General features: G+C 40.4%; 1 protein-coding gene and 1 long non-coding RNA gene across 2 annotated transcripts in view; both read left to right on the forward strand.

The window, feature by feature from the left end:
• The window catches only part of LOC146980391 (uncharacterized), a 301,847-nt gene that overhangs the window by 6,105 nt on the left and 267,744 nt on the right, over window positions 1–27,998 (forward strand). The gene's annotated exons all lie outside the window — the stretch shown is intronic.
• LOC146980392 (tectonic-1-like) lies at window positions 2–27,996 on the forward strand. Its single transcript, XM_085788889.1, has 13 exons — window positions 2–335; window positions 3,465–3,582; window positions 4,541–4,674; window positions 7,054–7,205; window positions 8,856–8,958; window positions 11,045–11,178; window positions 15,276–15,410; window positions 18,353–18,478; window positions 19,847–19,934; window positions 21,975–22,113; window positions 23,584–23,737; window positions 24,741–24,872; window positions 27,840–27,996. The coding sequence occupies exons 1-13, from the start codon at window positions 2–4 to the stop codon at window positions 27,978–27,980; spliced, it is 1,890 nt and encodes a 629-aa protein (XP_085645015.1). The 3' UTR covers window positions 27,981–27,996.

Genomic DNA, 27,998 nt, shown 5'->3' on the forward strand with positions numbered 1-27,998 from the left:
AATGGCGGCTCCTGCTGCTGCAGCGCTGTGCTTTCTACTTAATATCTTCTGTGTATTCTTCTTGTCGCTGGAAGTTTTAACGGCAGCAGATGAAAACACAACGAGCCAGACATTTGACGTCAACACGACTGCGTTTGGTGAAGGTAACGAGACGTTTTACGTTACTACGGAGAGTTCAACAACAGAGTTTGAGGCTACAGACACAGGACCGACAGAGCAGCCCAGTCAACCGACACCCACCGACAGCAGCACGGAGCAGCCCAGCCCCAGTCCACCGACAGCTGCCCCGGTGCCGCTGCCCGCCTCAGGCTCCCTGCTCACTCCTCTGACTAAAGGTAAAAAACAACCGACCACAGAGTCAAGTTAACCCAACACCGCTAAATAAGCTGTTGGTGAGCTAACTTAATGTGCTACAGTAGCTTTCAACCAATTCCAACAGCCTGGTTAGTAACAGAACACGTCAGTAACATCTCTTCCAAATAACGTTACAACAACGATAGGCAAAAGCAAGCATGGATCACCAAAGGGGAATGGAAATGCCTGCACATAGAAAAACACGCTGTATGCAACTCATAAAACATCTAATTTTATAGGCAGAAATTAAATAACAGCCTCCCAACCCAGCTGAGGGCTATTCAGAGCCTATAGACTCTTTTAAAACAGGCCTGAAAACGTTTTTATTCAGAAAGGCCTATGAATGTTAATTATGAACTGATTTTAACCCTGTCTTATTGTTTTACTGAATATGTTTTTATTTCCTTTATCTTGCTTTTAACATTTAAAAAAAAAAACTTTGTAGCACTTTGAGATCTTGTTGATGAAAAGTGCATTAGAAATTAAATTTATTATATTATTATTATTATTATTATTATTAAATACAAAAAATGCTAGAATAAATTAACTAATATTATGAGGATATGTAAGAAGGAATAATGTCTCTGATCCAAGTGACTAAAATGATTCAAATGTAATGTTAAAGGGATACGGCAAAACATTTTTTTCATGTCTTGCCTCACTCCTGAGTCCATGACCAGCAGATAGACACCATCCTTTCGACTGTGCGTGCAGTAACAAGGGAGATAGAGCCGTATCGCCGTAATTAGCTTAGCTCAAACACTGGAAGTGTATGGGTAGTGTTAGCCTGCCTCCTACCCGAGCCGAAATCAGCAGTCAGAAGCTGATTTCATTTTAAACTCTGTAAATATATCACTTTATCAACATTTCAAACATGTTTAGGTGAGAAAGTAGCCGTTTAGATCAGCAGTGTCTCGTTAATTTGTCTAAATACCAGCTGTTTACAATTTTGTTTGGACGAATTTGGCGCTACTCAAGCTAGCCGTTGTGACCAACGCACTTCCGGTTACTTTCACAAAATAAAACACCCATTGCCCTTTACATACAGAAAACCATGACGATAGAATTTGTGCTTTTACTTTGAAATAGGAAGCTAACCTACCCTCGATGTAGCTAGCTTGAACCAAAATAAACCGTCTTTGCTTGAACTAGGGATGGGAACGACACAGGATTTGGATTGTCGATTGTCGAGGCCCATGTGTCGACTTTTTGTCGAATTGTCGGCCCTTTTTTTTTTTTTTTTTTAACAGCAACAGCAGCAGCAGATATAGAGTGCCGAAGCGGAAGCAGCCCCATGGGTCCTCAAATTGAAAAAAGTCTCCATACGAATGAATGGGAGTCCAAGATTTATTTCGTGATCCGTTTGAATTGTGCCATGAGAAAAAATCTGTCCTCTACCTGTTTAAAACATCACGTTTCATCCCGAGAAATCAGCCGTTTGTTGTAAAACTACTGTAAAATAAAACTCCGAAGAGTCCGTAACCAGAAAGACTACAGGTGGTGTAGATGATGTCACCATGGCGACCACATGCCGCCCTTTCCCGTGTCAGTTGGTGACGTATTTTTTGTGGGACACAGATCTGTAGTCCGCAGAGCGTCGTCACACTAAATACATTCTTCTGTTGCCGTTTTACGATAAACTGCTGATTTCTCTTCATGAAACGTGATGTTTTAAACAGGTAGAGGTCATATTTTTTTCTCATGGCACAATTCAATCGGATCACGAAATAAAACTTGGACTCCCGTTCATTCGTATGGAGACTTTTTTCGATTTGAGGACCCAGGGGGCCGTTACTTCCTGCTTACGCTTCGGCACTCTATGCGGGCGGGGGCGGGGGCTACACGTGCTTTTGTTGTGGTTTATTAACGCTGCTGTCGGCACGAGCGGACGAGGCAGCACGCATTTGGTTTCTTTTTTTTCTTCCGTGCATGTCCGCGGTCCTCTGAATGCATGCAACCATTGCTCCACCTGTTTTGCCCGTGGTTTTGCCCTTTTTGCGGAGCCGGACTCGTCATCAACAGCACCATCACCTAGACTGCAGGGAGCCCGGACAGCTGATCTCTGGACTCTGTGGCCTGTCAGCATGCGCGCACGCTCCCGTCACATGTGAAGCAGAATGAGGGTCAAGTAGCTATCCCATTTAGAAAAAGTGGATTTGTTTTATTTAAAATATTTTATTTGGAAATCCCACAAGCCCCGCCCCCTCGACATTTCAACACTCCATTTTTTTTGTCGAGGGGAGCATGTGTCGATTTTTTGTCGATTTGTCGACAAAAAGTCCCATCCCTAGCTTGAACCCTCCGTTTTGACCGATCTCGTCCCGTTAGCGGCATTTGACCGCTCAAGATGCCTTACCGGAGAGTTTTGTCAGCTCTGAGACGAAGATCGGTCCGTTTAGAGTTGTTGAAGAGTTTCTCTGATGACTTTAGGTGGAGGCAGGCTAACACTACCAATACACTTCCAGTGTTTGAGCTAAGCTAATTACGGGCGATACGGCTCTATCTCCCTTGTTACTGCACGCACAGTCGAAAGGATGGTGTCTATCTGCTGGTCATGGACTCGGGAGTGAGGCAAGACATGAAAAAAAAATGTTGGTGTATGTATAAATGTATTGGTTGAAAACCCAGGGTTCCTACGCAAGTATGGAAAAGTATGGAAAAGTATGGAATTTGATTTTATATATTTCCAGGTCTGGAGAAGTATGGAAAATGGAAACTATTGGATGAAAATATACATCTATTTTTTAATCTTATCTTGGTTTGGTCTTATCTGAAGTTATTTGGGTTAACTATTTTGTATGTGCTATTGTACTTAGCTACAATCACCTGGAAATTATTTGGTTGCATATGGCACACACATTCAGAATGAAAACGAGATAAATTGCATGCTTTTTTTTTTTTTTTAAATATTATGCACATCTGTTTACTTAAATATCACAAATTATTTGAATTTTTTACCGAGAAGTCTGGAGATTAGAGTCTGGAAAAAGTATGGAATTTGGAAATTTCAAATGTGTAGGAACTCTGAAACTCAGTCAGTGCACCATCTGGAGACCATCAGTTTTACTGTAACTTGTGCGTTGCTTTGTGTTTGTTTGTGTGTGTGTCAGTTGACAGCGTGTGTCCCTGTGATGAGTCCAGAGAAGTGTGTGACATCAACTGCTGCTGTGACAGAGACTGCGGCGAGGAGTCGGCGCTGTTCACCCACTGCTCCGTGGCCTCAGTCAGGTGGGTCCTGTGACTGTCTGAGTGGCAGCTTTCCACCCACTGACACTGCTCTCTACAGACATCATGGCCACAGGGCAGACTACTCTGTGACCTATTAGTGGATGATGATGCACCTAAACATCTACTGATGAAAACACAGAGACATCCAGATAAAAAGGAAATCAGACACAGTGATTATGACCATTAAAAACACTGAATACATCACTTTCACATTTAAAGTCATTGGACCTCATTCATGAACCATTCTTTTAAAGGGATAGTATCATTTCTTTTTAAAAGTGGGGTTGTATGATCTCCAAATAGCCCCTAAGTACTTTAATTGCAGTAGAAGACTCTCTGCACTCCTCCCGTTAGCAACGCCAGCCCATAATAGCCCTGCCCAGAGATTTACAACATACAGTGTTGTGAACAGCCCCAAAGAAACGGCCTATTTTCACGGCCTAAAAGAGGTTTTACCTGAAAAAAAATACACAGTTCCATTGTTCACTATAATATAATTTTTTCCAGCCCTTCAAAGTGCAGGAAAAACACAGTTTTTATTTGGACCTAACCAACTCACGTATCCCTCCGCCCAGGGTTAGCGCCCGCCGATCAGCAGTTGGTTAGGTCCAAATAAAAACTGTGTTTTTCCTGCACTTTGAAGGGCTGGAAAAAATTATATTATAGTGAACAATGGAACTTTGTATTTTTTTAAATAGGCCGTTTCTTTGGGTCTGTTCACAACACTGTATGTTGTAAATCTCTGGGCAGGGCTATTATGGGCTGGCGTTGCTAACGGGAGGAGTGCAGAGAGTCTTCTACTGCAATTAAAGTACTTAGGGGCTATTTGTAGATCACACAACCCCACTTTAAAAAATGCCATATATACATATATCAAGGTGGAAAAATTCAGATGTAAAAAGAATTCATGTCCCAGGTGAAGGTAACATCTCTTACATGTACATGTTTCTGTTTCCAGAGGCAACAAGCAGCTGTGTAGCCGCGATGTGGCGTCATATTCTTTAGGCAGCACTATGGACGGCTATTCACATCCACAAGTGTCTGTTGCCAAGGAGACCAATTATGACATTTTCTGCATTCAATCACAAAACCGTAAGTTTAACCAGCGATCCATCCATCAGTTCAAAGAAGCCAGGTAGATTTATCAAAGCCTGTCACCAACCGAGCTACAGCGAGATCACAGGAACAAAAGATTTAACACTAAAAACACTGAAAGAACAGAAAATATACTGTTCACTTTTGTGATTACAAACATTTCAGTCAGACTGACTGAATCCTTTTTGCAGTATACAGTATGCCCATAGTTTTACTTTACAATATAACAATATACAAATCATTTATTTATATAATACAAATCATTTGTAATTATTTCTATCTGGATTTCAGTATTTTTCTAATCCAGTCATGTGATCATATTTAGATGTAATTTACCTAATAAGCTATAACAAACTTTTTGTTTTGTATATTTTTGGGGTTTTTAATGCCTTGGTAGCACAGTGGAGAGAGAGACAGGAAATGGGGAGGCAGAGAGGGGGAATGACATGCAGGAAAGGGCTATTACAAACTTTACCTGCAGGTGTCAGCATTTCATTTCACATCATATTGATCACGTATTTATGTTTTTTCTAAACAGCTCTGTCTTTCACATGACCAAGCTTAGACCTGGACAGGTGAACCAGGGTTAAATGTGTCAACTGACACCAAGCTTCATAGCAGAGGTTACCAACACAGTAAGGTTCAGTTAAAGGGATAGTATCATTTTTTTAAAGTGGGGTTGTATGATCCACAAATAGCCCCTAAGTACTTTAATTGCAGTAGAAGACTCTCTGCACTCCTCCCGTTAGCAACGCCAGCCCATAATAGCCCTGCCCAGAGATTTACAACATACAGTGTTGTGAACAGACCCAAAGAAACGGCCTATTTTCACGGCCTAAAAGAGGTTTTACCTGAAAAAAAATACACAGCTCCATTGTTCGCTATAATATAATTTTTTCCAGCCCTTCAAAGTGCAGGAAAAACACAGTTTTTATTTGGATCTAACCAACTCACGTATCCCTCCGCCCAGGGTTCAGGGCCGTTGTATAGGGGAGAAAGGTGATGATAACTCTAGGGGCCCAGCGCCCAGTGGGGCCCATAAAAAACCCCAGTAGTCTAATCTTTGTATGACTGATTTATTCTGTGTAAGACCCTGACTAATACTCATGGTACACTGTAAAAACTCAACATCTTTCCAAGAATATTTGTCTTATTTCTTGTCCAAATGTCTCATTTCTAGTCAAAACTAATCTCTTTCCACTTAAAATAAGACTCATTACCTAAAAATTAACTTGTTTTTAGATAATTTTCACTTAAATTCACAATAAATAGAAAAATCTGCCAGTGAAAGTAAGTTTTTTGTGCTTGTAATAAGGAAGAAAAACTTGCTCCACTATCAGATTTTTTTCTACTTATTCCAAGTGAAAATCTGCTTGAAAGGAGTAAAAAGTGTCTAAAAACAAGCTGCTTTTAATATGATGTGTCTTATTTTAAGTATAATGAGATTTGTTTTGACTAGAAATGACATTTTGACTAGAAATAAGACAAATATTCTTGCTAAGATACTTGAGTTTTTGCAGTGTAATGCTGCATTAGCATCAAAACAAAGAAGGCTAAATAAAAAATGATAATATGGGGCGGTGTTTAGCTCAGTTGGTAGAGCACCTGCCCCATGTGTTGAGGCTGTAGTCCTCGCTGCAGGCGGCCCCGGTTCGAGTCCCGCGTCGGACGGCCCTATCCTGCATGTCATTCCCCCATCTCTGCCTCCCATTTCCTGTCACACTCTCAACTGTCCTATCAAATAAAGGCATGAAAAGCCAAAAAAATATACTTAAAAAAAAAAAAAAATGATAATACATACATAGTCTAAGAAAAAAAAAAGGAAAAGTTAGGGGGAGGGGCCCACTTTAGTATTCTTTAAGGGGGCCCAGAATTCCTAGCAACGGCCCTGCCAGGGTTAGCGCCCGCCGATCAGCAGGTGGTTAGGTCCAAATAAAAACTGTGTTTTTCCTGCACTTTGAAGGGCTGGAAAAAATTATATTATAGCGAACAATGGAACTGTGTATTTTTTTTCAGGTAAAACCTCTTTTAGGCCGTGAAAATAGTCCGTTTCTTTGGGTCTGTTCACAACACTGTATGTGGTAAATCTCTGGCCAGGGCTATTATGGGCTGGCGTTGCTAACGGGAGGAGTGCAGAGAGTCTTCTACTGCAATTAAAGTACTTAGGGGCTATATGGAGATCATACAACCCCACTTTTAAAAAATGCTACTATCCCTTTAAGCCTGATCATGAAAACCTGGTTTTGTTGAGCTTGCTTGGCATCACAGAATCCTGAATCCAAGTTCCTCATCATCAGACTGCTACACACAGTGATATCACCGATGATGACTGACCAACAACAAACGTCTCAGCTGCTTGTCGTTGTCTGTGTGTAGGTCACGACGGCTTCTCTCATCCCACTCCCGCTCTTCCAACCGACACCAATTTTGCGTCTCTGTTCGAACTCTTCAACAACTTCATGTTTGACCTGGAGGAAAAGAAAAGTCAGGTGTCACACGAAGGACGTCAGGCCTCGTCTGGATACCAGGTACGTCACTCTTTACCTACAGCACTCTCCATCTTGTTGGTTTTTGAATTTTTACCTTCATACAGTATTTTTATTTCGCACAACACACATGATATTAGTAGACAGAGCAGAAAAGAAGGGAAGCAGATGTGTGAAGCGCCAGGTCTCCCAAGAAGCTATTTAAAGCTCATGGCGGGAGCCTCAAACGTAATACTAACGTATTACATATTCATACATATGTCAAATCATGATAGAAAACAAGACAAAACATACATCACAGAATAGACGGAGACAATGAGACAATACATATTACCAAACAAAAACATAACATACAATCACAAGACGAATCAATAACTCAAAATAGACAAAGACATAAAACAGACATACCCAGATTACGATGATAAATATGAGTTAAGAAGTTGCACCTTTAACCTTTTCTTGAAGACTGAGATGGAATTGACCCTTCGCCAACTCCTCCCACAAACGGCTATTGTCCAATCCTACGTTAGCAACCGTAACTATAGGCCTGGCAAGCTTTCAGCAGTGAGTCATTACGTTTGCTTTTGTGGACACATTTTGAGACTAGGACGAAAAACATTTGTCTGTAGAGAAGGATGTTGCTGCTGCTGCTGCTACTACGGCGGTGGCGGCGGCGGCAGCAGCAATATAGAGATGTTCAGATACGAGCGGACTTTTTTTTCTTCTTGAGCAAGTGTAAATATGGGGATAACCTCACCTCCAAAATGACAGCTGTACTTTTACCGCGTTTACCTGGGCTTTTAGGGCTTTTACCTGGGCTGTTAGGCGAGGGATCCTCCAGGCAGGGACTGCTTTCACTGACTGATACAGCGGTGGAAGAAAAAAAAACAGCAGCGAAAGCTGTATGTGGTTCACAATCGCCCAAAAACTTTTAGTTTGACAACGTTTCATGACCAGTGAGATGACCTAAGTCTTGGTGGGTTGATAGACGGTAAAATGACCGGTCCTTACTGCTGCTCTGTACATTGTCCAGTCGTGTCGTTGAACAGATGTTTTATCCTCCTGCGCGAGTCACGTCACTGAAAACTATGAATGATCTTTGTGACTTCTTCTCTCTATTATCTCAGAACAGTTTATCCAGAAATTTGCTGATATTTCCTTTGAAATCGATACCAAATACTGCCAGGAGCATGGCTGGGAGTGAAAGCTTGCCCGGTGTAGCAACAGTAACAGTAAAAGGGGGCGGGGCTTACGCGAAGGGTCAATTGGCTGATTTCAGACTCTCATCCGGCCCATTCCAGACCAGCGGCCCCCTGGTGGTGATACATAGGCTAGTGCGTTTTAAACCTCTCTTTTTTCCATTAATGAGATGTAAATGTCTGGTATGGTAGCCATGCACAGGGCTGCTGCTGACTGGGATGAGCATAGACAGTTTAGGATTCAGGTTACGTAGCTACAACTTGGTAAATCATTGTTGCGTTCTGATGGATGTTGAATTCTGTGAGCCTCAAGAGATTAAGACTAAGGAAGAGTGGACGTGTGGAGCGAGATATGGCACGTATCATTTTCTTTTGTAAATTTTCTAATTTTCTAAGATGGGTAGGAAAAGTGTTACACCACATTACATTGCAGTAAAGTTTTCTGATGTGTGGTTGTGTTTATGTGTGTGTGTGTGTGTGTGTGTTTTTTCAGTGGGGTGATGGGATGCTTACAGCAGGTGAGGGTGGAGAAAGAGGCCTGCTGTGGCTGCCAGGTCCTGGTGTCACTGCTGAGTGTGTGGACAACAATCCTGCAGGTAGAAACCACTTCTGTTGATGGCTTCTCTACGGCAGCCATCGATTCCAGTGTTTATTGAACTCCACCACAAGCACCTCACTCTACTGAGCTGATCACTTGAACCAAATCATATTTAATGAGGAAGAAAGATTATAAATAAATAAAAAAATACTGCTGTGATTAAAAATTGGGATTATTCCACCAATGTTGATTTCTAAACTCTTCCTAAGTTTAAAAAGTAGTGTTGTGTTGTTTTAAAATGAATATGAACTTGTTTTCGTTGCATTATACAGTAACAAGGTCTGAAAACGCCAGAATCTTTTTTGTTATTTTGACCTGTTGCCATTTTCTGCAAATAAATGCTCTGAATGACAATACTTGTATTTCCAATTTGGGAGAAATGTTGTCAGTAGGTTATAGAATGAAACAAAAGTGTTCATTTTACTCAAACACATAGCTATGAATAGTAAAACCAGAGGAACTGATCATTTTGAAGTGGTCTCTTAATATTTTACAGAGCTGTATAAATACATTATTTGTGTATACGTCGAGAGAGACATGGGGAGGCAGAGAGAGGGGGAATGACGTGCAGCAAAGGGCCACCAGGGTCGGGATTTGAGGACTATAGCCATCTGCTCAACCCACTGAGCTTAACAGTGCTCGTTTTTTTGAATTCTTCATAGTCTTTTCATTTCATTTCATTTATTAGTTTATTTGAAATGGGACTCCACATATTCATGAACATACAAAAACAATTATTTGATGTAAATATGTCAGATTTAGCTAGAAAGCTAGTTTCCATCCGTGGTCCCATGGTACACAAACAAATAAAATTACATTCAGACATTTAAAACGATGGATAATAACCTACATAGGGTGTACAAGAATGTACAAAGTTAGCAGCCGTTATAATAATAAGAAATGAGAGGCCGGATGATAATATCTGCATAGATATAAAGGAGGTAGCTACACAATAAATTACAGTAATGGATATGATATAAAAGGAGATAAGAGCTACAGTAGTACTGTATGAAAGTGCTAATTAGTCAGTATTTCAGACATGGGTGCAGGTTTGGTGGGACAATAACCATGCTTTAAAGGATAATTTCCGTTTTTTACAACCTGGACCTTATTTCTAGCATAAAATACGATCATTTACTCACCCAGACAACTTTGGTGTCATTTGGAGTCGTTTTGACGAAATTAGCCCCAGTGGAGAGGCGCGTATATCCGTATAATGGAGTCTACAGGGCAGCAGAATGCAGCCTCTAAATAACACATTATCCGCCGCAAAACTCGTTCATTTCACCAATATTTTGTTATGATACACTAGTGCTATTCCCCTCTGAGCCCGTGGTGGCATGTTAACAACATCCGGGGTCTGTAGGTTGACCTACTGACCTCTGACCTGGATGATGTCATCTCCGACCGCTGCCCGGCTCATTCTGATAATAATCATTCTGCTTCGGCATTCGGGTCCATTTTTATCTCAACCAGCCGGAGCTTTAGTGAGTCCAGGTTGAGGAGAGGAAGCCTGTGGAAGCTGAACTTCATCCAGCTGCTCATTTTGTTCTGACAAGTCAGAAACACGCAGAAACAGCATTAGCGCTAGCAAGTTAGCCGCGCCGCACCACGGTCGGAGATGACATCATCCAGATAAGAGGTCAGTAGGTCAACCTACAGACCCCGGATGTTGTTAACATGCCACCACGGGCTCAGAGGGGAATAGCACTAGCCTATCATAACTAAATATTGGCGAAATGAAGGAGTTTTGCAGCGGATAATGTGTTATTTAGAGGCTGCATTGCGCTGCCCCGTGTTCTCGCATTATACGGACATACGTGCCGCTCCACTGGGGCTAATTTCGTCATAACGACTCCAAATGACACCAAAGTTGTCTGGGTGAGTAAAATGATCGTATTTTATGCTAGAAATAAGGTCCAGGTTGTAAAAAACGGAAATTATCCTTTAAGCTGTTTTTTGAATGCATTAAACGTGGGGCTGTCTCTAACTGGGGTTGGTAGACTGTTCCAACAAGTACCGCCCTTCACAGTTTAAGAGTTTTGGCCTATTTGGCTTTTAATGGTTAACCTTTGTTTTGACAGCGTTCTTAAAGGATGAAAGCAGAGCCTGTCATCGAGATCTGATCCTGGACCAGGACTGCAGCAGCTCAGCAGCCCTCGACATCAACACCTACACTAACATCCAGCTCTCCGCTGTGAGTCTGAAGCACTCTCCTGTTCCCTCAGTGATGCTAATGCTGTTATTAAAGGAGCAGCTGTTGATGCTTTCCATGAGAGTTAATATACATAGTAACATAGTATCTTATTAAAATGAATGTAATAAGTAAGAAAAAAAAGGCGTGATAGCACTCAATTGAAAGAATCAGTTCATTTTTAGGTGTTCAACTACATCTTCTCTTCTCTACAGGGGAAGAATAAAGACGCAGCAGTAAGTATGTTTTTTTTTTAAAGACATTTTCCACATAGGTGTGATGGGAAGGAGGCTGTGTCAGGGTTCAAATGACCTTTGTGAGGGGGTGTGAGAAAAAAGGTGTTCACTTGCTTTGGGTATTACTGAATTAATTGATTGATTAAATGCCTTTATGAATAAAGAAGGAAAATAAAACACTGACAAACTGATTATTCAGTGCTTTCCAACAAAGAAATAACCTGCACCAAGTGCTTCACTGCAAAAACTCAACATCTTTCCAAGAATATTTGTCTTATTTCTTGTCCAAATGTCTCATTTCTAGTCAAAACTAAACTCTTTCCACTTTAAATAAGACTCATCACCTAAAAATTTACTTGTTTTTAGATAATTTTCACTTGTTTCAAACTAATTTTCACTTGAAATAAGTAGAAAAATCTACCAGTGAAAGCAAGTTTTTGTGCTTGTAATAAGAAAGAAAAACTTGATCCACTGTCAGATTTGAAAATATGCTTGAAATAAGTAAAAAGTGTCTAAAAACAAGCTGCTTTTTAAATGTGATGAGTCTTATTTTAAGTATAGAGAGATTTGTTTTGGCTAGAAATAAGACAAATATTCTTGGTAAGAGTTTGAGTTTTTGCAGTGTTCACATGAACAGACCTTAAATAAACATTACGGTAGATAGAAATGCATGTATAGAAAGAAGCATGGAATGGATCAGTCATCCGTACATATAGAGGGCTTTTAAAGGGATAGTTTAACATTTTGGCAAATTGGCCCATTGCCATAATCCCTATAGTCATAGCAGTAGGTTCGTTACCTTTAATTGTCGGTGTAAGCTGTTTTTAGAACGGCGGAGCAGAGCGGCGAGCTGCTCAGGGCTATGCTTCATGGTTCCCCTCATCAAACTCATCAAAAACACAACCCAACAACTCCACAACGCTCTGGTGGACAAGTTGTGACCTGCACATTCACCACGCTATGAGATAATAACACAACGTTACCACACAGAGTTGTTTTAGAGGGAAATTCATGCAAAACCACTGATGCACGTTGCCTTCACAGTTTTTTCATTTTTTCCATTATTATCTCATAGCGTGGTGATTGTGCAGGTCACAACTTGTCTACGAAAGCGTTTTGGAGTTTTGGGATTGTGTATTTGATGAGTTTGATGAGGGAAACCAAGAAATCCCATAATGAGCCTCCGTAGCGTAGCTCTGAGCAGCTCACGGCTCTGCTCCGCCGTTCTAAAAATAGCTTGCACCGACAATTAAAGGTAACAAACCTACTAGTATGACTATAGGGATTATGGCAATGGGCCAATTTGCCAAAAATGTTGAACTATCCCTTTAAAAGAAGTAGGGCTGCCCCCAAATAGTCGACCAAATAATCATTAGCCGACCAAAATTTCATTGGTTGATTGGGTGCAGGAAAAAAACAAACAAACATTTGGAGCCGTGTCTTGTCAAAATTAGGTCAAAATCAATATGACTGAACTGCTATAGGACTTTTAATTTGAAAGGCCAGATACAGGAAGTTGTGACACTCACTCGCTGTCAGTTTTTTGTTCTTGTTGTGTTTTTTTTTTACACGGCACAGCAGGTCCCTATTTATTTTTTGTCCAAAGCGACTCACCAGGTGTGGATGCTGCTGTGTCCCAGCCTCACAGCTTCTGCTAAACCAGGAAATGTAGCAAGACACCGACAAATGTTTTGCACATAAATGTTTCTCCATCATCATGTCACCACAGAGAGCAGAAACTCTGAGGTTAACTGCTGCAACACACTCTTTTCTGTCAGTTCACATGAATAAGGAACCCATCAGTTGTTTATATTTCAGGCTGCACTTGAAAATAAGAATTTTGTTCTTAATTTGCTCGCCTGGTTAAATAAAGGTTATACACATCACCACATATGAAGCATGCTGTTGACTGACTGTCTGTCTGTCTGTCTGTCTCTGCAGTAGGATGATTGTTATGGTATGAAGCTCAGCTTACCAGACCTAGGGCTGTTCGATTAATCGATTTAAAACCGTAATCGCGATTATTTGGAATTGTAGAAATCGATTTTTTGAAATCGTAAAAATCGATTTTTTACTCTAACTAGATTTCGTTGCCAAAAAGACCAACGGCCCTTTTCCACTACACAGTTACAGCTCTCACGGTCCATTAGGTCCATTTAAAAAGACACAAACAGCACACAAAATAGTTCGTCATTTAACAAAAAAATTGTAATCGTAATCGGAAATCGAGATTTTATTTTTGGGCAAAATCGAACAGCCCTAATAACCAGACCTGTCTGAGATCTTGACAGTGTGTTCACACAATGAACACTGTCTGTTAGTCAGCTGAGATATCGTTGCAGTGCAGTTGCAGAAGTTTTTCACACGAATCTGCACTAACTTCCCTTAAACAATAAACCATAAATCACCAATAACTAGTGATGTGCGGATCGATACTGAAAAATCGATACTTCCGATACCAGGTCTGTGTGCTCTAGAATCGATACTCAAATTAAAATATTGATACTTTTGATACTTCAGTCATTTGTGGTAATGCATACTAGGCATATCATTAACAGGAATACGGTGGAAAGTAACTAAACTATTCAGATCTTGTCTAAATGACACGCGGTTGGTGGGAACTACTTTTTCTTCCACCTGGGTAAGTGCGTAACGCGTAAGCTGCTCACAAAGTCAGTCTACCTCAATATAGTTCAGAGTTTAAAATGTGACCCGTTCTATCAAAATGAGTCGGATGTCGCAACGTTTTATTTTTAGATAATCAGCTGATAACGTGGAAAACCCATAGAAAATCAAAAACATTTTTTTACCCTAATTTCAAAGCAATGACATTCAAAAACAATCTCCCAAAGTTTCACAGTCCAGATAATTGAGAAAAGGCACGTAAATGATTATTAAAGTCGACCTGCAACTTAAACCCTCTGAAAATGAGTGCTGCTTCGGTGCAAAACATGAAATATCTCCTGAACCGTTCATGATAGAGACGAGCTGTAAACTGCATCTGAATCGCGGGATTCTCCGCTTTCCGACGGTCATTGAATGTTGCATCTATGACGAGAAGGGACGGGTACAGAAACAGATGCTAAACCGAGTAGCATCGACGCTAACAGAGCGTAGCATCGATGCTAACAGAGCGTAGCATTGATGCTAAACCGAACGTACACGCTTGCACATGTTTTACAAAATGTCAACAAAACATGACAACTTCTGAACCGTTTATGATAGAGACGAGCTGTAAAAAGCATCTGAATTGTGAGATTCTCTGCTTTCCGAGGGTCATTGAATGGCGTCTCTATGACAACAAGGGACCGTATAGGGAGCGTGTAATCACGTGGTACAGGAACAGATGCCAGAGTCATCTGGCAAAAACTTTAACTGCAATTTTCTCAGGTTTTAGAACAGAATAAGAGAGTAGGAGATCGTAATTCAAATGGCCACATCTTGAAAACCATCAAATATATGACTTTGACTAGGGTATCATTTTAAAGCTTATTTTCTAATCTTTCCATTGATACCAAAATCTCAACTTTGAAATTTGGGTCACTGTGACTCATTTTGATGGATGGGGTCACAAATAAATATGTTAGGCTACTCTGAAGTCTTGCATCCTTAGGAAGCTATGACTTGAAATACAGTACTTTTTAAAAATGTTATTAGATTTACCAGGCACATTAGATGCATTTGCACAAAGTATCTTGCCTGAATTTTACTCAGTATCGGATCGGAAAGGAAATTTGTGGTATCGAACATCACTACCAATAACCACTGATCTCTCTGTAAGTTGGTGATGATGCAGAAAACAAATGACAGCAGCCTGAGCCAACATGTAAACACTCTGTAGACTGATAAAGTGAGTAAACATGTCTGTCTGTGTTGCTGCTGCAGCTCGTCCCTGTGGAGGTGTCTTCGGTCGTCCTGCAGTCTGTAGACCGGACTCACACTGAGCTGAGCCTGAGTGAAGGAGAAGACCTGAGTCCTGTTCTCCTGCAGCCACACCTGTGTGCTCATGTTGTTCTGAAGGTGAGTCCTCTGGACAGGGCCGTTGTCTAGGGGAGAAAGGTGATGATAACTCTAGGGGCCCAGCGCCCAGTGGGGCCCATAAAAAACCCCAGTAGTCTAATCTTTGTATGACTGATTTATTCTGCGTAAGACCCTGACTAATACTCATAGTACACTGTAAAAACTCAACATCTTTCCAAGAATATTTGTCTTATTTCTTGTCCAAATGTCTCATTTCTAGTCAAAGCTAATCTCTTTCTACTTAAAAATAAGACTCATAACCTAAAAATTAACTTGTTTTTAGATCATTTTCACTTGTTTCAAACAAATTTTCACTTGAAATAAGTAGAAAAATCTGCCAGTGAAAACATGTTTATTGTGCTTGTAATAAGGAAGAAAAACTTGTTCCACTATCAGATTTTTTCTACTTATTCCAAGTGAAAATCTGCTTGAAAGAAGTAAAAAGTGTCTAAAAACAAGCTACTTTTAATATGATGAGTCTTACTTTAAGTATAATGAGATTTGTTTTGACTAGAAATGACATTTTGACTAGAAATAAGACAAACATTCTTGGTAAGATACTTGAGTTTTTGCAGTGTAATGCCGCATTAGCATCAAAACAAGGTAGGCTAAATAAAAAATTATAATACATACGTAGTCTAAGAAAAAAAACTGGAAAAGTTAGGGGGAGGGGCCCACTTTAGTATTCTTTAAGGGGGCCCAGAATTCCTAGCAACGGCCCTGTCTCTGGAGTACTGTTCCTGACAACTTGTCATCACTTTATCTACCACAACACAACACAACAAGAGTCCTAGGGCCGTTTTATCAAGCGTCTTAGAGTGCCATTTTAGTCTTTAAGGGATATGCTGACATTTTTTTTCGTGTCTTGCCTCACTCCCGAGTCCATGACCAGCAGATAGACACCATCCTTTCGACCGTACGTGCAGTAACAAGGGAGATAGAGTCATATCGCCTGTAATTAGCTTAGCTCAAACACTGGAAGTGTATGGGTAGTGTTAGCCTGCCTCCTACCCGAGCCGAAATCAGCAGTCAGAAGCTCTAAACTCTGTAAATATATCACTTTATCGACATTTCAAACATGTTTAGGTGAGAAAGTAGCCGTTTAGATCAGCAGTGTGTCGTTAATTTGTCTAAATACCAGCTGTTTACAATTTTGTTTGGACGAATTCGGTGCTACTCAAGCTAGCCGTTGTGACCAACGCACTTCCGGTTACTTTCACAAAATAAAACACCCGTTGCCCTTTACATACAGAAAACCATGACGATAGAATTTGTGCTTTTACTTTGAAATAGGAAGCTAACCTACCCTCGATGTAGCTAGCTTAAACTAAAATAAACTGTCTTTGCTTGAACCCTCCGTTTTGACCGATCTCGTCCCGTTAGCGGCATTTGACCGCTCAAGATGCCTTACCGGAGAGTTTTGTCAGCACTGAGACGAAGATCGGTCCGTTTAGAGTTGCTGAAGAGTTTCTCTGATGACTTTAGGTGGAGGCAGGCTAACACTACCTATACACTTCCAGCGTTTGAGCTAAGCTAATTAGCGACTTTAGATGGAGGCAGGCTAACGCTACCTATACACTTCCAGTGTTTGAGCTAAGCTAATTACGGCGATACGGCTCTATCTCCCTTGTTGCTGCACGCACAGTCGAAAGGATGGTGTCTATCTGCTGGTCATGGACTCGGGAGTGAGGCAAGACACACAAATTTTTTGGGGGCGTATCCCTTTAAGTGCTGAGAATTTTGGGAAATGTAGTCCTACTCTCAAACTTAAGAATAAAAGCTATTTATCAACTTTCTTAAATCTAAGAATCACTCCTACTCGCCCAGATATTTAGGAGAGTGGTTAAGAGTTACCAGTAGGGGACGGCACTGAGAGAGAAACGTGTGTGAACCTTCAGGGAACAGAAAGACATTGTGGCTTTGTTTGATGATGAGTTGATCAAACTATATTGTTTTGACAGAGCAAGTCAGGGCCGACCCCTGGCATAAACCCTCTATGTGGTTGTTTAGGGCCACAGCCGTTAGGTGGGGGGCCACATGATCAGAAAGGTACCGGGGTTCATCAAGTCATTTAAACATCCTGAGGTCTGCACGTGCAGCTATGAGCTTTATATGTAATGTGAAGTCAATATTCAGCTTCTTTTATCTCACATTTGAGACATTTGGTGAAAATAGAACGGCAGAATGACAACATTTGTGCTCAAAAAACAATCTGACAAAATGTCATTTTAGACTTGTTTTCTACACTTATCTATTACTGTATTCATATCCTATTTCAAGCACCAAAACAGTTCATTCTCATGACTGCAGGAGTGTTTTCACAAGGGATTTGACATTTTTCAAAAAGCAGACCTCAAATTTCCAGCATTTGTCCTAAATTATTTCTTTCTACAGTGTTCTAGGACAAACTGGCCTCAGTGTGCTTACAGCGGAGGTTCTAATATTTAGACATAAAACACTTGAGTATTGTTACATCTGCAAGTATCTTAAAAAGATACATTTAAGAAAATATGTAAAAGTGGAGAAAATGGCCTCAAACCTCAGAGGGTATAAACACGTCTGTATTCAGTTTTAACCAGTGATTTGGTGTTTGTGCTTAGAGTGCAGGGCCACAAACAAAAACCTTGTTTAGGGGGCCACCAACATCCTAGGGCCGGCCCTGGAGCAGATATCATCCTTGTCCTAATACCCCTGATAACGGGACGTCATCTCCCCAATAACCTCACACAGCAGAGCTTTCACTGCAGAGTTATGGGTTAAGGCTCATCACAATGCTTCCATTTCTTGCCACTGGAAAAATGCAACAATGCAACAATAAATTAATGAACTGGAGGAAACAGATTTCATTGTTTTACTGAGATCACATACACTGAATGTTAAGTTAATAAAGTTTCCTCCTGTAATGAATATTTCTGTGCTCTGGTGTGCGTCTGTCTCCTCAGGTTGGCTATGTGGTGTCATACAGTCCAGAGGGTCACATACTGAACGTGTCCGCATCTCTGGTGCTGGGATTTGTCCGTGAAGTTGATTTGCCCCTGAAACAGGAATTTCAGATCACCTTTGTTGAGGTACAGTCACTCATCAACACACTGCGGCTCATGGATGGATGGATGGATGGTTGGAGAGAGAAGAAGGCACTGTATGATTGGAAGCTGTTCATCAGGATCAGGTCATTTTTAGTGGTTTAAAGGGATAGTAGCATTTTTTTTAAGTGGGGTTGTATGATCTACAAATAGCCCCTAAGTACTTTAATTGCAGTAGAAGACTCTCTACACTCCTCCCGTTAGCAACGCCAGCCCATAATAGCCCTGCCCAGAGATTTACAACATACAGTGTTGTGAACAGACCCAAAGAAACGGCCTATTTTCACGGCCTAAAAGAGGTTTTACCTGAAAAAAAATACACAGTTCCATTGTTCGCTATAATATAATTTTTTACAGCCCTTCAAAGTGCAGGAAAAACACAGTTTTTATTTGGACCTAACCAACTGCTGATCGGCGGGCGCTAACCCTGGGCGGAGGGATACGTGAGTTGGTTAGGTCCAAATAAAAACTGTGTTTTTCCTGCACTTTGAGGGGCTGGAAAAAATTATATTATAGCGAACAATGGAACTGTGTATTTTTCTTTCAGGTAAAACCTCTTTTAGGCCGTGAAAATAGGCCGTTTCTTTGGGTCTGTTCACAACACTGTATGTTGTAAATCTCTGGGCAGGGCTATTATGGGCTGGCGTTGCTAACGGGAGGAGTGTAGAGAGTCTTCTACTGCAATTAAAGTACTTAGGGGCTATTTGTAGATCATACAACCCCACTTTTAAAACAATGCTACTATCCCTTTAATAAACAGTAAACAATGCAAAACTAACACTGAAGTTCAGTCAGATCACATCAGCTTTAGTTGTAGTTTTCTTAGAGATTCTAAAGCTGCAGGAAGAAAAGGCCACAGCTCAATATGGGACGACTTGGAGTACGACCCACAGGTAGATAAGAGTGAATGTAACTGATGGGAACATTATGGGATGTAACTAAAAGGGAAAAATCCCACAAACGTGGAAATTCATCTTAAGAGGTCTGACAGAGGCTTTCTCCTAAAACCTGAAAAACTACAACTAAAGTAAAACCGCTTCATCACTTGCTGAACTGACTAAAACTAAAGTGAAATAATAGAAAAAGCAAACTGAAAAACTAAATGAAAATAAAAACTAGTTGTTAAAACTATAATAACCTTGATTCACCAACACTTCAACTTCTACATCTGACATAAAAAGAAGACTATGTGATGTCTATGTGATGTACAGTAGGTTAGTAGGCTGACCTTGAGTTAAGTGATCTGTTATTCCAGTGTTGTAAAGGTTTTTAGGATCCTTTGTGACGATGTACCAATGAAAACGTGCTGTTGATGAGACTGAATGAGTGTCCTACTCTGTGATTGTGGAACAGCAGGACACGGAGCAGACCACAGTCCACTACAGCGGAAATCCAGGTTACGTGGTTGGACTGCCTCTAGTGTCTGGAAGAAGAGCAGCAGAATATCCTTTACCGACCCCAATGCAGGGCCGTTGTATAGGGGAGAAAGGTGGTGATAACTAGGGCTGCCACGATTAGTCGACTAGTCACGACTACGTCGACTATTAAAATCGTCGACAACTAATTTAATAGTCGATGCGTCGTTGTTTTGTTTTTTTTAATTTTGTTTTTCTCTCAAAACTGCTGCCGCACCTTCCACACACGCACCCGCCGCTGCAGCCGCGCATCACACACACATACACACGTGCACTCACTCACTCAGTAGGCTACACATAGGTGTTCTCTCTCTTTTCTCTCTCTACCGGTCTTGTCCCTCATCAAGCGGCACCGGTGTAACCCCCCGCCCCCCCCCGTCGCTGCCGCCGCCTCTCTCTCTCTCCCTCTCTCTCTCTCTCTCTCTCTCTCTCTCTCTCTCTCTCTCTCTCTGTCATTTTAAATGAGAAGCGCTACTAGGAGCGGTACCGCCGCTCCACCGTTTTAAATCACGGACTGAAAAACAGCCGTTCGTCATTTAAAAATAAAACCGCGGACTTTGAGATCGGTGTTGGAGAACTAGAACGTTACCGCGTCTGGTCACAGCGTCTTGGTCACGTAATGAGCGCTCATCTTAACGAGGAAGTCTTCTCTCCCGGCGTAAAACTACGTCAATATTTTCCGGTAGCTTCTCATCACAGTCCACACCTTGCAGAGTTTGAGCTGCACCTCAGTTTCACTTGTTTTCATTTGACAGTTTCACACAGAACTTTCTGTTGAGTCTTTCTATGTTTCTCCCTCTGTGACAGTAAAAAGGGAACATTTACATTTTTTCAGACAAGACGATTGTCTTATAAACTATTCGATTTTTTTTAACAGAACGACTCCTATTATTTACACTGAGCAAGTTATATTTGATTGATAGGCCTACCAAAACTTTATTATTGTGAATAATTCCTTAGTTTCAGGTGTCCACCTCATTTTATTTAAATGTAGCTATGTTTAATGCCAGAGACAAATGAAGGAAAGAAAAACCTAAAAAACCTTTAAGTATTTATTTTGGTGTTGTTTAGGCCAGTGCCTTATCCTTATTTTACTCAGCTGTTTGCACTTTATGCTACAGTTAAAGCTGCATATTTCATTAAAAGTTTAATGAACTATCATCTTAATTGTCTTTATTTTTAGTTAGCATATACCTTAAACACTTCAAGCTGAAAGCTAATGATGGTATATAAGAGCAGCTGCATGCTGGTGCGATAATCTGTATGTTTTACATTCAATTTACGTATGATCCGATTAGTCGACTAATCGAAAAAAATAGTCGGTGACTAGTCGACTATCAAAATAATCGTTTGTGGCAGCCCTAGTGATAACTCTAGGGGCCCAGCGCCCAGTGGGGCCCATAAAAAACCCCAGTAGTCTAATCTTTGTATGACTGATTTATCCTGCGTAAGACCCTGACTAATACTCATAGTACACTGTAAAAAATCAACATCTTTCCAAGAATATTTGTCTTATTTCTTGTCCAAATGTCTCATTTCTAGTCAAAGCTAATCTCTTTCCACTTAAAATAAGACTCATTACCTAAAAATTAACTTGTTTTTAGATCATTTTCACTTGTTTCAAACAAATTTTCACTTGAAATAAGTAGAAAAATCTGCCAGTGAAAACATGTTTTTTGTGCTTGTAATAAGGAAGAAAAACTTGTTCCACTATCAGATTTTTTCTACTTATTCCAAGTGAAAATCTGCTTGAAAGAAGTAAAAAGTGTCTAAAAACAAGCTACTTTTAATATGATGTGTCTTATTTTAAGTATAATGAGATTTGTTTTGACTAGAAATGACATTTTGACTAGAAATAAGACAAATATTCTTGCTAAGATACTTGAGTTTTTGCAGTGTAATGCTGCATTAGCATCAAAACAAAGTAGGCTAAATAAAAAATGATAATACATACGTAGTCTAAGAAAAAAAACTGGAAAAGTTAGGGGGAGGGGCCCAATTTAGTATTCTTTAATGCTTTCTGATCTGCCACAAGCACCAGGATTTGGCCTTAACGGTCACGTCCAATGGGATCGTCAGGAGCGTGGACCTCGGTGACACCGTTTCTCTTCTCCACGGCGCTGAGGACCAGGACTGTTTTCACGGTCCACGTGGACGCTCCCCGGTCCTGTTTGGTGTGGATGCCGTGTCTGGCTGCACTTTAAGGTACTAGAAAACAGAAAAGAAAAACACGCACTCTCCACTCAACAAAAGTCTCAGGAACAAACTAAAGAGGTGCACGGCCAAAAGATAAACTTAAAGAAACAGAAGAAAGGCCAGCAGCAGCACTCCGTGTCCTTCTCATTGTCCTTTATTGCAAACTGCGTCGGCGCTTAATTAACATGCACAGACCGGTTTCAACAACGTCTTCCTCAGTGTGCAACATTCAACAGGAAGTGATGCATTTAAATACTCACAGGTGTGGTTAATCACTTGATTGATCAGTATTAAACCAGCACTAAGTAACTTTTCAACCTTCATAAAATATTTTCATAACTTTTGTGATGATACATCGACTTACAACAAGTTGAATGACACCTCTGTCGTGGCCTGAGGGGGTCTGTATCATTATGGTCTGTATCTCTTTCTCTGGCACTAAGCAGCTTTGAGGAGCATGGTAGGAACCCTGCTCTCACTTTACTTTCACTTTCACTTTTGCGAGTCACAACAAGGAGGGAACAGGCAAAACGGCACTTTAGCAATGGATTATGTTTGTGTTTTCACTTTGAAATGATCCACTGGAAACAGAAACTTAGTTTTGATGTCTTCTGTTAATTTTAATGCAGGATATTTACAGGGCTTCACGCTATTGTTCATGGGAAATGGAGTCTTCCTTCAGGCAAAACACTACCGCTTTGGTCCACAGGCGCCACCAAACTCAACCAAAACTGAAAGTTCTTTAGTACTGCTTTAATATTCGAGAAAAATAACAAATTACAGACATTAGAAAAATAGAAATATGTAGAAAAATGTAACAATATATAGAAAAATATAACAAATATTCAACAACCCAGACATCTCAAATATCATAGAAAAATATAACAAATATTCAACAACCCAGACATCTCAAATATCATAGGTAAATCCACAGGTAAATAGACCAATTAAAAAAGTCCAATTAACTTTTTACCTGTGGATTTACCTATGATATTTGAGATGTCTGGGTTGTTGAATATTTGTTATATTTTTCTATATATTTGAGATGTCTGAGCTAACTGGAGTAGTTTCATGTCGTGTCCCACAACGGGAGGGTTTTAACAGCTGACGTCCTGCTGTTAGCTTAGCTACCGCCGTTAGCTTAGCTACCGTTAGCTTAGCTACCGTTAGCTGTCCCTGTCAGCTGAGCCACTGATGCTTTCTAGACACTGTGATTCCCCCAAACTGAATAAATACAACACATAGCAACACAAAACACACACACAGAAATAGTAATGTTTCTTCAATCATTTCAGATTTGTCTAAGTTTTCTACCCGGAAGTAGAATGTAAACAACAAGGAGATTCGGTCAATAAAGGACAATGAGAAGGACACGAGTGCTGCTGGCCTTTCTTCTGTTTCTTGCAGCCTTCCACTCAACAAATCCCACCTCTGTGGACACTAGGGACAGTTTTCTTGAGCTCTGTCTTGTTCCCGTAGACTGGAGGACACGGCCAACTGCTCCCTGGTGTCCCGGCTGCTGGTGGACGTCCTGAGAGGACCAGACCCCCCCCAGTATGTGGCCTCGTTTGGAAACTCTCCACTGAACAATCAACTGGACTGGCTGCAGCTCAAGAGCAGCTTCAACCCTGCAGTGAGTTCTAACTCAGTCACAAATAGGGCTGCATAAGGGTGGAAAATTTCCAGTAAATTTCCGGAATATTCCCAGAAACATTCCATGGGAAGTTAAACTGGGGAATTTTAGAAATATTCCAAATTGGAAACTTTCCTTGGGAATTTATGGGAATTATTGGGAATTTATGGGAATTAACTGGAAATTGGGGGTAATTTAAACAAACTGTATCATATCTAGGGTTGCAAAAGGGTGGAAAATTTCCAGTAAATTTCCGGAATATTTCCAGAAACTTTCCATGGGAAGTTAAACTGGGGAATTTTAGAAATATTCCAAATTGGAAACTTTCCTTGGGAATTATGGGAATTTATGGGAATTAACTGGAAATGGGGGGTAATTTAAACAAACTGTATCATATCTAGGGCTGCAAAGGGGCGAAAAATTTCCAGCAAATTTCCAGAAACTTTCCATGGGAAGTTAAACTGGGGAATTTTTAGAAATATTCCAAATTGGAAACTTACCTTGGGAATTTATGGGAATTATTGGGATATTATGGGAATTAACTGGAAATTGGGGGTAATTTAAACAAACTGTATCATATCCAAACATAAATGCAAATATTTAGTTTTGTCATAAGCAGACATCCCTGCAAAATAATACAATTATATACATACAAAAATACATTTCAACTGATTTATTTGTGAGTAGAACTTTATCAACTTTTAATTCTTGTATGAACAATCAATTCTTTTACTGAACAACAAAAACATGAATGTTGAGTAAAATATTACTACCCCCCCCCCCCAAATTATATATTCAAGTGTGCTTGCATTAAATCTGGTTGTTTTAGCCAATATTATGCTACAATATAGTGTGTCCCCCAACTATATTTAAGTTCCTTGTTAAGGGCCAACCTTAAATATTGTAAATTTCAGATTTATTCCTGTTTATTCCCATATATTCCCATAAATTCCCATGGAAAGTGTCCAACTTTGTGTGTGTGTGTGTGTGTGTGTGTGTGTAGGAAGCCCAGAGTTGCAGCATCCCGTTGTCACGTCATCTGGAAGTAGAGTGGACCAAATATGGATCCCTGGTGAACCCTCAACCTCAGATCGTGAGCATAAAAGAAGTGATACAGACCAACACAACCAGCTTGGTAAGACTCACACACACACACACACACACACACACACACACACACACACACACACACACACACACACACACACACACACACCCTGTTAAAGGGATAGTTCAACATTTTGGCATATTAGCCCATTGCCATAATCCCTATAGTCATAGCAGTAGGTTCGTTACCTTTAATTGTCGGTGCAAGCTGTTTTAGAACGGCGGAGCAGAGCCGTGAGCTGCTCAGAGCTACGCTACGGAGGCTCATTATGGGATTTCTTAGTTTCCCTCATCAAACTCATCAAATACACAATCCAACAACTCCACAACGCTCTGGTGGACAAGTTGTGAGCTGCACATTCACCACGCTATGAGATAATAACACAACGTTACCACACAGAGTTGTTTTAGAGGGAAATTCATGCAAAACCACTGATGCGTGTTGCCTTCAGGGACAGTTTTTCATCAACAGTCTCTGTATTTCCCTCTAAAACAACTCTGTGTGGTAACGTTGTGTTATTATCTCATAGCGTGGTGAATGTGCAGGTCACAACTTGTCCACCAGAGCGTTGTGGAGTTGTTGGATTGTGTATTTGATGAGTTTGATGAGGGAAACCAAGAAATCCCATAATGAGCCTCCGTAGCGTAGCTCTGAGCAGCTCACGGCTCTGCTCCACCGTTCTAAAAACAGCTTGCACCGATAAGTAAAGGTAACGAACCTACTGCTATGACTATAGGGATTATGGCAATGGGCCAATTTGACAAAATGTTGAACTATCCCTTTAACACCTGGCATTAACATGTGTCTCCTATCCAGATTGTATCTGGATACAAATTGACTGGATAGCATTTACACCTGCCATTAATATGCACATATTTGCGCGGGTAAATTAAAAAAGAAAAAAGAAAGTAAAAGTAGAAGAGAAAAGGTCGATCAGATCACAGTCCGTCCTCAGTAGCTGTGTTTACAAAATGTCTTAATCAGATAAAAAACTTGAGGGATTGGAAAATCCAAATCCACTGTTTATATGGGCGCAAAATCAAATAATCAGATCATGACGTTCCTATACATGCACCGAGCTTTCTTCAGAATAGCAGCATTTTGACATGAGTCGTCTGATTTCCCTAAAACAACCGCAAGAAGGAGAAGTTGTACTTCCTCCTGTGCTGTCCTAACCCTGACCCTAACAAACCAACAAAACACCGAAGTGACTCAATTTTTCCTCATCTATAATTTTTCCCTGCTAGGAATGCACATGGTTAACCGTTTAACAGTTAATAATAGGGCTGGGACGATATGATTCGATTCTTCTACGATTTTTTGGATGGCGATTCGATTTAAATTGCGATTCTACGATATTGCAGATTCTCTTGATTTTTAGTCTGCATTTTTAACATTTATCTGCACACAAATACTGTAGGAGCCTATAAATTAACATACTCCATTATAAAGTGAACTTAAACCCTTTTCAAAACCTGTACTCTTCTTTATGTAAAAAAGGCGAACAAATGCACATTGCACAATATTTTAAAAAAACATTTTCAAAAAAAAAAGATTTCAAAAAAAAAAACGAGTTAGAGCACTGTATAACATTTGGTTATCTAACACAACCTCAGTTCTTAGAATAATATGAGCGAGGTGTCTAAACACTCACAAATGATCATAATGCTTTACAATAATAATCATAACACACTATAAAGCATTTTATCATGACTTATATGGTCAGGTATTATAATACGTTATAATTGTTAGTAACTCGCTGACAATGCCCACGTCGATAATACATTATACATATAGTTATAATGTGATAGAATTGGCTTATAAACATGTATAACTATCATTATAAACATTCATAAATTATCATAAGGCTTTATACCAATAAGTATAACACATCATAGAGCATTTAAATGGCTTATAAGGTCAAATATTATAATAAAGTTATAATGCTCTATAATATAACTATAGTTATACAGTGCTATAACTGCATTATAACTCATTATAAAGTATGGTTGTAATGTGTTATAGAGATAGGCGTCAAGTAAAGTGTTACCACGATTCCTGATCAGATCAGAATCTTCCAATTGACGTGTTTTACATGATGCACTTTTATTCTGATTAGCCCTTTATTCGGAACATTTGTGTCCATGTAAACATGGATAATGTGTCTTGGGTGCATTTACACGTGTCGTGTACTTTAATGCGGTCAAGCACTATAGGATGAGTGAGAAGGCATGTTAAAGGGATAGTTCACCCAAAATTGAAATTTCATTATCTCCTCCCCCTCATGTGGACTAAGGGCTGGGAGAAGTTTCAGAGTCCTCCGTGGCTTCTCTGAGTTACAGGGGGTCTCGGCGTAGCAGTGCATGTCCATATAACAGTTGCAAATGGATACCAACTGTCTTCGTAATGAAAAGACACACCAAAAAACATCCAAATACCTCCATGCTGCTCGTATGTAATGTCCGTCTTGTATTGAAGCCCCAACATGAGAAATTGTCCCGAAAAAATTAAATAAGTCTATATTTCAAGCTTGTTTTGTAGCGGAAGCTTCTCGAAGCTCCTCTTCCTGGTTCGTCAAATTTGGACGAACCAGGGTCTGTGCTTCAAGAAGCTTCCGCTACAAAACAAGCTTGAAATATAGACTTATTTAATTTTTTTCGGGACAATACAAGACTGACATTACATACGAGCAGCATGGAGGTATTTGGATGTTTTTTGGTGTGTCTTTTTGTTACGAAGACAGTTGGTATCCATTTGCAACCGTCATATGGACATGCACTGCTACGCCGAGACCCCCTGTAACTCAGAGAAGCCACGGAGGACTCTGAAACTTCTCCCAGCCCTTAGTCCACATGAGGGGGAGGAGATAATGAGTGAAATTTCAATTTTGGGTGAACTATCCCTTTAATGCCAGGTGTAAACGGGCTCATATACTGATGGAGGAACAGGAAGGTGCTCTACTCATCTCCTCTGCTGTGTCTTCTCCTCCTCTAGTGGTCCGGTGGCAGCAGCGTCGTGTCAGTCACCACGTCGGTGGCCTTCGTCCCGGTGTCGGCTGCGGCTCTTCCCGGTTACAGAGTGACACCCACCATCAACGCCAGGCTGCCCTTCAACTTCTTCTTCCCTTTCGTCTGATCGCTATCCTGACTACAC

This window comes from Trachurus japonicus, chromosome 10 (genome assembly GCF_045865225.1).
Source record: "Trachurus japonicus isolate A0001 chromosome 10, Traja_1.0".
Lineage (NCBI taxonomy): Eukaryota > Metazoa > Chordata > Actinopteri > Carangiformes > Carangidae > Trachurus > Trachurus japonicus.